At 43.4% G+C, this 12,634-nt stretch overlaps 1 protein-coding gene across 3 annotated transcripts in view; it reads right to left on the reverse strand.

Moving 5' to 3' along the window:
• Nucleotides 1-12,634, reverse strand: part of LOC100746032 (protein similar) — a 37,823-nt gene continuing 25,189 nt past the window's right edge. For all 3 annotated transcript variants that reach the window (XM_003492715.4, XM_033323185.1, XM_012390601.3), the window contains exons 8-14: nt 6,022-6,541; nt 5,051-5,291; nt 3,871-4,217; nt 3,364-3,605; nt 3,142-3,287; nt 2,504-3,018; nt 1-431 (exon numbers count right to left, since the gene is read on the reverse strand). In XM_003492715.4, the coding sequence (XP_003492763.1) occupies nt 102-431; nt 2,504-3,018; nt 3,142-3,287; nt 3,364-3,605; nt 3,871-4,217; nt 5,051-5,291; nt 6,022-6,541 (2,341 nt within the window). In that variant the 3' untranslated portion in view covers nt 1-101. The remainder of the gene's footprint in view (nt 432-2,503; nt 3,019-3,141; nt 3,288-3,363; nt 3,606-3,870; nt 4,218-5,050; nt 5,292-6,021; nt 6,542-12,634) is intronic.

Here is a 12,634-nt window from a genome sequence, read left to right on the forward strand (position 1 = left end):
TCTTCTTCTTCTTTTTTTTTTAATCCTCTCCTTTTTAATCCCCACGAAATCCGATCAACTCGATTGCGGAGTCGGCTTGTATTCGGATTAAACACGACTGCTTAAACGAGATTCCGATTCAGTAGACTTCCAAATAGGTCCGGTTCCACTTGAAGCAAACCACTAGCCGACATACTCGTATCATAATCAAAATTATCGAATGGCATCATCGGTGAGGATGGCGACGACTCGATCGATCCTCCTCCAGTTATAAATGTATTGTTGGATAGTTGCTTTCTCGCAGCGGGGCTCAGCTGGTCGAAGGATACGCTAGACCCTCTGGAATCCGGACATTGAGGCACCATTTGGTGGTTCTCCAGGTTCACGGACAGTGGAGACATCAGGCTTTTAGGGTATATGGACGGCACGTTCCGCGAGTCCATTAGGTTTTCCTAAATAATTTATACCAATCATTATGCTTCGTTCACAGATTTCTAAAGTATGATGGGTGTGTGGTTAAATATCGCGTGACTCTTGATATTTTAATCAACCCTCCGCGAGGGTAATATACTGTAACACGTTACGTAACTGATAGGATGAAGTCAGTATACTAACCAGATAGCTATAATTATATACTTTTATAAGGAACGGAAACTTTGAGATAAGAAATAATGCAATTACTGCAGTTTATTTTTAATGTCTTTTAACTAAAATTTTGTAATTAAACGATAAATATTAATGGACAAAGTGCGGGCTTTTATGCACTTAAGAACGATTTCAAAGACGGAAAAATGCACGTAATAAACTATATATAGCGAAGATTATATCGTGTTCTTAAAAATATAAATTTGGGTAAAAATTCGCAGTTTATTCAGAATAAAGATATGAGGCTAACATATGAATCAACGCGAGTCCTGACTCCATCTTACTGATTCAACGTCAAATATTCTCTTTTTATTTATTCTGAAAATAAACCTCAGCCCTCCAAATATGAGCATGTCTTCGCAATGTTGTATGTTTTTCAACGCGTCACGGTCTCGAAAGCGTGTTGCTGCGTTTCGTATGAAAGACTAGGAAATTGGGAAACATTTCTAACTACGAAAGAAGTCAAATAGAAAATGTTACTTCTGTACTTGCATTCACACGATCGTTTCAAAGTTTTAAAATACATACAGATTCGTCAGCTTTGGTACAGATCCTGATCTAAACAACACATTTCTAATCGACTGGCATCTTTTTTAAATTGTAAAAACGATGATTGATATATTGATAAATGAAATGTGAAACGCATAAATTTTTGTCATAAATTCCAAGAAAAATTTCATACGCGACGAAATCATATTTTATCATGTATGTTAAACGTTATTCGCATTTTCAAATTACGCAAAGCAATCGATGCAATATCTTTGAAAATAATCTCGTCACTACCGACAGATGTAAAAAAAGGTTGAATAATCAGCATTATCGGTAATGATCGATTGTTTCTTCGATGTTGTTCATGATACATCGTTTAAAAGCAAAAGCATCGTTCGTTGAAACGTCGCTTGGTATACTCAGCACGTGGACGTAGCATTAATATCAAGACTACGATGGAAGGCGATTGGAGCGGAAGGATGAGAAAGGAGGAAACGAAACGCAGCAGTTCAGATGATTCGATGTTCAATGTTCAATGTATTTGGACAATCTTCAATCAACAATTTTATATACTTTGAAGTAGAATACATAACGTGACGTTAAACAGCGACACGGTTAAACGAACTACGGCCGAGCGAAGTTACATCTCTCGTCTCGCCTAACAGATCCCCCGTGTATCCTTCGAAGACACGGGAGACGCGCGCGTGCTCTGTACTCTATCAACATCGTCCTGAATATTTTGTACTTTCGTCATCTCGACTCTCTAAATATTCTCCCTCTTTATCTTTCTCTCTTAAGACCCCTCGTTCACTCGATCTTCCTTTCTGCCTTTCTCTCTCTCTCTCACTCTCTCGGCGATCATATTTGCGAGTACCGAATCGAGTATCGCGATAGTAACTTTCCTAGGAAACTTGTAAATCCATCGTTGTCCGCATCGCGGGAAAAATTACACGAAATTCGGAAGCATCGTCTGGTGAACTGTCAACTAACTCTTCGCGTTAATCCTTTATCGGTTGATCGGCTCAGCCTCGGAAAATATCGCGTCTAACTGTCTCAGACTGTCGCGAAACGCTGTCGAGAGTTAAAAAAAAAAAAAAAAAAAGAAAGATAAAAAGAATCGATCGACGATCAAACGTAGGGAGCGTTCGTAAGATCGGTGGACGGTCGACCCATCGCGACGCGATGTTTCGTTGATGTTCGTGTACTGGAACTAACTCGGCAATGATAGCTGAGACGCTGAGAACGCGGCTCACGACCTATGAAAGACCCAACGTTCCAGGCAGAAGACATATCGTAAAACGATCGCGAGTTCGAACAGTCGCCTGCTTCACGTGCTCGCTATGCTTTTGGAGGACTTCGGTTTCGCGAAACAAACGTATCCCGCACTCACGTCGCAGCCGGATACCAGGAGATTCATTAGCACGCTGTTGCACGCCGGATTCCGCTGAGAGACCTGACTGATCGCGTCGCCGTTTTCTACGCCGCTTCGACGACACCTTCCTTCGTTCGTTTCGACTTTTCTTCCTCCGCCATCGTTAACTCCACCTCCGCCACCACTGTCTCCTTCGCCATCCTCCGCATTCAGATTCCCTTCTAATCGATTAACGCTCTGTCGACCTTTTACCGTACTGTCGTACGATTCGTTCGCGAAATTATTCCGCAGAACGTTCTGTTGAGACACCAGGCGACGCAACAGTTGACTGTTGCCCAAGTTCGACGATTTTCTCGAAGACGGCTGCTGCTTTGTTAACAGGTGATCCTCTAGACTAAGGTGATCGCTACATTTCGCGGATTCGTCACATCTGATGCGCTTATTGTCGTTCCCTGCGTCTACGGAGGCAGTGTGAATACGCTTCGTTGGTCTGTCCATTTTGGAGGACCAATGGCAGTTATCTAGATTTATATCTGAGACAGGATAATAATAATCAATCTCTCGACGAAGCCTTAAGTCATCCAGATAGAAAACACTTAATAGTTTCATACTTGTTATTGGTAGAGTTGTACTAGTAGATAGAAGAAGGGACTTACTCTTCCTAGGGATCTGACCGAGAACTTGTACTGGATTCACCAAACCTCCTCCATGGTCGTTGTATTTTCTGGAGACGACCTGATCCATTTTCAATAATTGCGCTAAACTAGAATCTGTCGTTCGTTGCTCCTTTTCCGTTAACGTCCTGTAAACAATACATAAAGATTCACGGTTCTCGTCCTGGTTCTCGTAATTATAATTTTCGTCCCGTCATTTCGTACCATTTTAGACAACTTTTGTGATCTGTCGTCTGTGGCGGACTCCACATAACCATATCATTGCTTATAAGCAAATCCAGAGCCTCATCCTGATCCGACATTGGGATATAAGGTGCTCTAAATTCCAACTCGTCGTCGCCTATACTATCGTTCAGGCCTAACATTAACATCTCGTCCTCCGATAAACCGTCCGCACCGCTACCCCCTGTCGGGCTACCCAACGAATCTATACTTCGTTCTGGACTCTGAAATATTATACACAACGGGATTAAGCAATTTTTTACTACAATTACGATATTTAGAAGTACTTGGAAATATTTGGCAACCCTTGGAAACACTTGGAAACGTTGTACGGGAATACTTGGAAATACTTGAAAATATTTACGAATACTTGGAAATATTTGCAAATGGTTGAAAATATTTGGGAATATTCATAGTATATTTGAGAAGATCTGAGAATATTTGTGTAATGTCTGCGAGTGTCTGAAGGAATCGAGAAAATCGGCTCACTTGACGGTACTTGGTGAGCGGCGGTGAAACCGCGCTGGGATCGATGCTACATGGACTGCTCGGTGAATCTCCGTACATGAACGGATCGCTATCGGCCAGAGACTCCCCTAGGTCCTTGCTCCTCGAGGTGTCTCCCAACTCGGCATCTTTTAGAGAGTCAGTGAAATCTGTGGAGCGTAATTCAGGTGCTAGGGTTCCATCGGGGCTCAGTAGGGGACAATAGTTGTCGCTGCCAAGAATAAACTCGTCGAGCATGTCCGTAAGGAAAGGTGTGTCTTCGAGGGGGACGCATACGTCGCCAGGTGTAGGCGCCAGATGTGTTAGATCCTCCGGTTCGTCCTTCAGCACTGTAACATTCCATAGATGAAATTCAAATACCTTCAAGGGTACACCGACCGTTCTTTACTTCCGTATTATAACAAATATGGGTTATTCTAAACGAAGATTGAAGGGAACATACACAATAAGACGTATCTTCCGTATTTTACAAAAAAAGCAATTTTTAAGTTAAGTTTATGTATTGTCATCAATTGCATATTATCTAATCTGTCGTTTCAATTGCTTTCAGAATTAAACGTGCTCGTGTCTATTCTTCTGTATATCTGTCTATGTATCTACCTATCTATCCATTCTTGAACATTTAAGAAAAATTGATTGTCGAACGTCATATAACGTTAGCTACTTTGTTGCTTTTAAGAGAGAAACTTCTTACATTTATTATCTAATTCTAAAAGATAATATATCTCTTTACACAGCAAATCGTTTTTCTCTTCGACTAAGTAATATTGAAATCTTAGTCACTATATAAAAGTGGAAAAATTAACAAATATAATCTTATCATGCTGTTTCCATGTGCTCGTCATTTGATCCTAAATGTTCGCAATATCGTATCTCGTGTGATAGGCAAGATTTACTGTCTACCTACGAAGTTTTTCTTGTATAACGAGTACTTCTCCCTCACCTAATTATTATTTTCTCTCTCTCTCTCTCTTTCTTTCTCTTTTCATACTCTTCATCGTTATCGACCGAAGTCGCGTGTTACGACATTTATCTCTCGATTATTGCGCGAATAGCAACGAGTTTAAAGAGATAGGCAAACGAGTGAAACGTAAAGATACAAGACGAGGAAAAACAAGACTCGTTGCGAAACAATACGAAGGAAGAGATGAATGAAACCCACTCGTAAGGCCTGGATGATCCTCGCTGAAAGTCAAGAAGCCTTTGTTCATGTCCTCGGTACGAGGAGCGAAGATACTCGCTGTCGCTGTCTGTGGCGGTGGTCTGCAGGTGATCTGGTCTTGCTGTTGTTGTTGTTGTTGTTGTTGTTGCGTCGCAATAGAAGCGAACAGGTGTCTGGTAACGACGTGTGGCCTGTCCTGACGAACCGTTGTCTCCGGATCGTATTCCACCGCGGGTTTGCCCTAGAAGATCATTTCCATCAACACCAAAATTCTTTTCACTTTCATTCTCGAAGTGAACACACTCCCCTCTCTACAAAACGTATACTTGAAGAATATAGCGAGGTCGTGAAATTGATCAGTGGCTATCGTTCACAGCTTTGGATGGCCAATGAGTCAATGAGCAATTAACGATCAATTAATACAAGATGTTATCTATTCGCAAGGATAAAGATAATTTCTAGTAACGCGGATAAACCAAATAAAAATCAACTGCAAATCGATCAAAACTAAACCATATTGCTATTTCATAAGATACGTGCAATTTTATAAAATTCCTTATAGTAACAATTTCTATTGTCCGAAGACCTAATAGAGCGACCAAATAAACGAGCCACTCTGACGCCACATTGATCAACTGTAGAATTAAAAATCAAATAAAAGAGATATCATTCGATCCTCTGTTTCTCTTAACTTTACCTCGGAATTTACTATTACTTATACGTTATATCTTCGCAATAAATCTACAAAAGTAAATCGTTTCTTTTTTTAAAGCTGTACGCTAATCCTACGATAAACCCGAGCAACAAAATAAAGAAACTAAGAAACAAGGAAATGGCGACAAGTTAGTCGTTCTAAAAGCCTCGTATATTAGAACTCTGCCTGTTTATCACTGCAAGCCTCTTCGACTACCAATCCTACCGAAATTTAACTGTTTTACAGCCTCGCTATATTCTCCTTCCTCGTATCATACCTGGAATACGAACGGAGCGCGGCTAGCAACAGATTGCTGGCGGCACCGTTGCTTCCGTTTTGGCCCGTTGTTCTCCTTCAGCGACTCTTCCAGCGATTCTTTCAAAGCCTGTACACCGACGAACGATTTCTCTGTAGACTGGACCGGTCTCGGGAAGGTGTTATCCTTCCGCGAGCCGTCCTGAAGTTGAACAGGCTCCTTCTTCGCTTTGTTGTCCGCCGCGCGGAAGATCGAACTGGTCACTGTCAACGGTTTCGCGCGATTGGAAGAGCCGGTAGTCGCTGGTTTCGATTTTGTAGCAGGTAACGATAATTGTTGCTGGTTCCCCTCGAGCGCTGTATCCTCGAGCTTCTTGCTGTTCACTTGCACTCGAACACGAAGCTTTGTGGTAGCTTGAAGAGGTGGAAGTTGGACAACGTCGCTCGTGTCAGCCGGTTTCTCCTCCGGCTTCACGGCCTCCTCGCTGTCACGTGCTGCGAGCTGCCGCGCGCTGTACACCTCATCCTCGCGTTCCACGCCGCTGAAAGCAGAAATCCTACCTGGTGGAAACTGCCGCGCCATCGACGATCCTGTTTCTACGTGTGACCGACCACTTTCTCTCTCGATTCATTTAATAAACCTGCGTTTTCTAATAGCTAACTGTTGCACGAAGTCTGAGTGAATTTCGGTTCATACAGCGATATTATGTCTGGCGTTTCTTATTTTCCAAATTTCACCCGGTCAGACTGACTCGCAAGTTCATATTCTATTCTGAAACGGCGTTCTAAGGGACTTCAACTGATATTACGTAATTACATAACAGCCTTCGTTTGTTGTATTATATTCTCTCACTTGCCGCAGTGAAAATTCCCTTAGATAGCGCTTCAGGAATACAAAGCGAAATTCACTCTCGTTTATGCCAGCTTTCTGCGATAAACGATCCTACGGAAGCGAGTCACTCGTCGCTTAAGAATCGACCATTAATCGCGTACTTGTGTAATGGAATCGAAAAATCGACGAATATTTCCCAGAGACTCAAATATACCGGCACGTCCGTATATTCTACGCTCGTAACAACAAATTATCCACCCTCTGCCGCGAGAGTTAACTCGTACGAAACGTTGCGCGATAAAGTAAAGTACGTACCACTGCCACTCCTCAGCGATCGAGAAAGAAAGATCGGTCGACGAAAGATCAAAATCCGCGAAAACTCCCAATCACGGTGACCAAGAACCACGTTTACCAGAGTATCGAGGGAAATGTGAAACGTACCAAAGAACGACCGGCTTGTGCTATTCGAACGCGAATAGGTTGGATGATCAACTGAGATGGTACTAGCCGTCTTCGACGGCCTAGTTAGACGTTCGAACGGGCGCACCGCTCGTGTTCCCCCCTCGTGTACTCCGGTTCGTTCGTTCGTTCGGGTCCTGACCCTCGTACGCGAGAGAGCGAAGCACATGGCCACGGTTTTTAGCTCGCGAGCCCCCCTTGCATAACAATTACCGTTTGATGGGCCGGGAAGCTGCGAACGCGTGCTGGAACGAAGCAAATTCCTTCGAACCAACATGGAACCAACCAACCGATCGGGCCGAAGCTCAATGAACGTGTACTTCTTCTTTTCGTGTAGATGCAGGCGAATGGCAGCAGTTGACTCGAGGTCGATCCTCGAGTTTGCCATTACCACGGCCAGATTTTATGGCTTTAGAAATCGTGTGACGACTTGAACACAAGACGCCTGCCAAAAACCGATCTCTAGATACCGTTCTTACCAAAGTGCTTTCGTTTCCGACGAATTTTAATCGCCGCACGTGAGAAGACGAACAGACTTTGGGATAATTTTGTCCTCGTAACTCGTTGATCTTACGGAGGAGACTCGAGTGTCGTCTTGGCAATTTTCTTGCGTCCGCCAGTTTGTTTTTCATATTTATATAAGTGGCAATGATTTTATTGGGTTGTCTTATATATCCGTCCTATTTTCGTCCTATTTACAAACAGAGAATACGAAACAAATATAGGAGCCACACTGGGAAGTCGAACTGGGAAGTCGAACTAACCAGGTTCGTTCTTTAAAAGTTTCTTGGGATTTTAGAATCGAGAAGTTACGACCGATGTTTAATTCTTCGAGAGCCAAATATAACTAACCTCGATGGAGTTGCTCGTCAGTTTGACGTCCGAGTGGCTCGTATATTATCGACCTAATAATTACTCGAAGCGACGAACAACCTTTGGGAAATGTACATCTATACCTATATCTATAATTAATTGTACGAGAAGATGCAAATTCGATCTTCGTCGTTTTCTCCTATCTCGGAACGTTCGAATCTCTGTAGTAGGTTTCACGACCTCGAGATAAAGACAAGAATCGTCCAATCGGATATGACAAAACTACGTGTCGAAAATAAGATAAAGCTTGCACATTGTAATCATTATGAAACTCGATCGCGCCGTTAAATTCTTGCAAATCGTTCTCCCGCGAGCGAAATAAGCTTGGTTCGTTGGAAAACGGATCAATACGATAGAGGAGGTGTCAAGCGATTCTAATGTCACAGTGACACCTCGATCGGCCAAAATGCGTCAGGGACATCGTAGAAAAGCGACTACACGCCGATCTCTGGCGAGGAGCCGTGGCTTTCTCGCCTCTCTGCTCTCGATGTAGGTTATCGCGAAGGTTAAGGCTGCTAGCGCTAGCAGCCGATTCGACGACGAGCGTGATCGAGCGCGCGTGAGCCGTCAATTTTCACGGACAAAAAAAAAAAAGAAAGGGAAAAGGAAAAAGAAAGGAAAGAGTAGAGAAGAACTCGTTAGCCGCGGATTTTCGACTACGGAAACGAAAAATTCGAAATCGTTTTTTATAATTGCGTAGATAAGTTACAGAAATTTAAAACGAGAGACAGATATCGAACTTCTAATCTCGATGCTAAATTCGCTGATAATAGAACTACACATAGCGCATACCTCCTTAGGGCACGCCACGATTCAAGGATTAACTCATTAACCTGTTAAGAATCAACGTTGCATCAACATAACGCTACATGCGCAATTTGTTGTTTTCCGTCAATTTATGTAACTTGATCATGATTACGAGTTATAATTTACATAACGAAATTTTGAATTGTGATTGTGAAAGGAGATTTCCAACACTTCGCCTCGTACTTCCTTCCTCGCTTCGCCGTATTTCCTTCTTTCGCCTAACGGTCTACTGTTTCATGAGATTTGAAGAAGTCGAGCTGTTCGTACGACGTACAAGCTGTCTCGTAGATCGAAGGAAAGCTCCTTTAAGCTTCTGCGAAAAATTTATCTAGCGTACGCGGGACGATAACTATAATTTACATTGTCTGTATTTCTTTTTATAATATTGGAAACTTCACGCTGTCTGGATCAACGACTAAGCGCAACGAAACGCTGTACTAAAACAGTGCACACTTGTTGCGAACTTTCAAACTGGATATCCAAATTTCACCGCTGACGATCGAACGATGAAAATAAAGTGACTCGTATAAAAATATATATATCGGACCTTTGCAATTCCTTTTTATATCCAGAACGTCGAAGGAAAGAATTTGATGACATAGAGCGACTAAAAGGAAAAAGCTGCGAACGAAATGTTGCGTTAATGCAACGTTGTTCCTTAATGAATTAAATGCCACGAGAAGAAGAGAGAGCGACAGAGGGTTTGAAGGGGAAACGGTGAGACGTCTGACGCTGCGTTACCGTATACAACAGTATAGGCCGAGTCGAGCACTAACTAACTTTAACCAGTCACAACGGCTCGGTAATTGTCGCAAATTGACCAGCGGGACCCCAAACGTGGAACGGCAGGAGCGTCGTCGCAGTCGCCTCGTGGTTGCGTGCAAATCACGCGAGAGAATCTCAACGGGAATACCTACGCTTGTAAGCGAAGAACGTGGCTTCTTTCATAAATACAGAAGCGATGGAAATAAAGATAAAGAGTCGCGTGACTATCCATTCGAGTTCTTCTCCTTTGACAATTTGAATTTCCCGCCTTTGTCAACCTGTTAACGGAGAAGAACGAGATACACAGCTCGCAACTAGGATCCTCAAAGAAATAATAATTTCTCCGTAGAGAAATTTCTTCTATTTTCCGACATTTTCTATTTCCCTCTTTATTACGAGAAAACGATCTTTTAATGTGTCAAGAGAAAAAAAAAAAATAAAACGGGGAGTCACATACATCGATGATCGTTCTTTCGTATTTTCCTGAAATTTCTGAAGCTTTGTAACGACGAGAATATTATTCGGTAAAAATGAGCCACAGAGTACGTTATATCGTAATTTATATTGACGAAGACTTAAATCGTTTTCAATATGAAATATAATTTGTCTCTATTAACTGCTATGTTCACTTTAATCTCTAAAGTATTCGATGATTACGAGAGCTGTGATTAAAAAATGACCTGGTTAACGGAGTAATCTCGAGATTAAAAAAAAAAATTCACGAAATCCCGGGATCTTTGGGTCGTTTGGTTATCGTAGAGCGAACGAGCTTAATGAACTCGAACCGGTGGGCGCGGCGAGGTTTCGGAGCGTAGGATTTCGTGAGCCGTTCCGACCGATCGCGGGCCCGCGAATTCACTTGCATAACGGCGCGTTGCACGATAAAAAATGCGGCTTCGAGCGGGGCTTATTTTTAGTTGGCCACGGTTCGTTCGTCTTCGACTGTTTCGAGTTTGGCGAGCGAGATGAATTCTGCCGAGCCGCTCAAGTAGGAAAATAAACGGCGCGACCTCGTACACGATGATATCACTTCGCGACAAGGTGTTCGACCCGCGAATTCGAAACTGCCGAGTTCTTTTTTCTCGGCATTTGTTTTACTCGCGTCGAACATTGCCATGGTTTTCTGTAGATTATTATCCATAGAGCTCGTCCATCTCCGACGCCTAATTGACTCTCGTTTAAAAATTTCGATATGAGAGAGAGAGAGAGACGGACGTACCAGAGCGATTCCCCACCGGTCTGATTTGTAATAATCACATATAACGAAATAATTTGTAACAATATACGTTGTAAAGATTGTATTCTCTACCTACATATCCTTAAATTCTAAGGAAGCATTTGTCGGCCTCCACTTTCATACCATTAAACGTTCGCGCACTCGTACGAAACTAAACTACCAAACGATATTTCATAATCTCGAACCTAATTATTCGATATAGAATAGACGCACTTTCTGTATGCACCGTACGTTATTCTCAATGGTAGCGAAACTTTATAATTTTGTGCTCGATGACGCTAGTTTACATACACGATACACGTCGGCTCACTACCACCTAGGCAATGTCCCAAATTTATGCCCCATCTCTTTGACAGGGGAAGTGACGACAAGAATCCGCGGGTTTGAACGTTTAGGCGGAGAAAACGACGAACGGTCATGTGAACCGTGCGACGAAACGATAGGGAATTTAGGAGAGAAAGAGACGCACAGAGAGAGAAAGAGCGATTAGGTTGAGTTAGGTGCAAGTTAAATATGCGGCCGGTATTGTTAAAAATAGAGTGACGGCCGACCGCCCGGTTACTTGTGCAATCGAGCACGTGGGATCAGTCCCCTCTTCTCTTCGGTTTCCATCTGGTATACCCATGGCCCCCTGCTGTTTTTCTATTCCTCCTGTACGTCAACCATCCTCATCCCCGCGCGGAAAATTTGTCGCCCACGCGTCAATCGCTCTTTCCCTCGACTGCTGTTCGTTTCTCTTCGCGATGTGTGTCTCGAAGGGGGGCAAGCAAGAAGCGAACAGAGAGCGAGAAAGAGAGGAGGGCTTTGCTTTGCCAATGATTTTGGCACGAATCGGACTCAGCACGCGTTCTGCTTCGCGGCCTTTGCCTCGTTCGCGCTTCTCGCCCCGAAGAAAAGGGATTCGTGCTCTGTCTTCGCTTTGACGTCGATCGAGAGAACAATAGGACGATTCAGTGAGTGGCTGGACAAACGAAGCGACGAGATCAGAAGCCCGGAGAACGAGGCAGATACTGGGAAGGAGTGAAAGTGGGTCCTAACGAAATTCTTGTCTTTGGATCTTGTCGAGATACGAATTACACAATATACAGCTGTTAGACATTAGAAGCACAAAAACGTAGAGACGCGTGTGTATTGGAGTTTATAGGAATTCAGAGTTGTGGAGATAGACGTTAGGATTCTGTCATTCAAACGAGAGAAGACGTTTTGTTTTCAGACGAACGATTCGCAGCGACTGGCTGCGATCAAACTCGCTATCCATTAGCATCCAATATCCACTCTATCACCAGCGAGGATCCAAAGTGTCTTCCTAAGATCCAAGGCGCTAACGAGGGCTGCCCTTGAGGCGGAAAACACGGCGCGCGCGTCCGTTCACCAGGCGCGAAAATAACGTTCGTAACTCGTCAACGCGATGGCAAGGATTTTGGCTGGGATACAACGAACGAGCCTCCGTGCGCGTTTGACGTCCACAGCTGAAGATCGTCACGATTATGGACGGCGACGTAAACGTGTTTATTCACGTTGCGAGGAAAAACGTAATATTACATGGTGGAGAAAAAAAAAACGTGTAGTGTCCGGTTTCGCGGCCGATACACAGCGGGAAGAAATTGCGTGCCCCGTGTGTGTTTGCCAGTGGTTTGCCGTTTGAATAGCGGTTCGTTATGT

Source organism: Bombus impatiens, unplaced genomic scaffold (genome assembly GCF_000188095.3).
Source record: "Bombus impatiens unplaced genomic scaffold, BIMP_2.2 scf_0830, whole genome shotgun sequence".
NCBI classification, from domain to species: domain Eukaryota; kingdom Metazoa; phylum Arthropoda; class Insecta; order Hymenoptera; family Apidae; genus Bombus; species Bombus impatiens.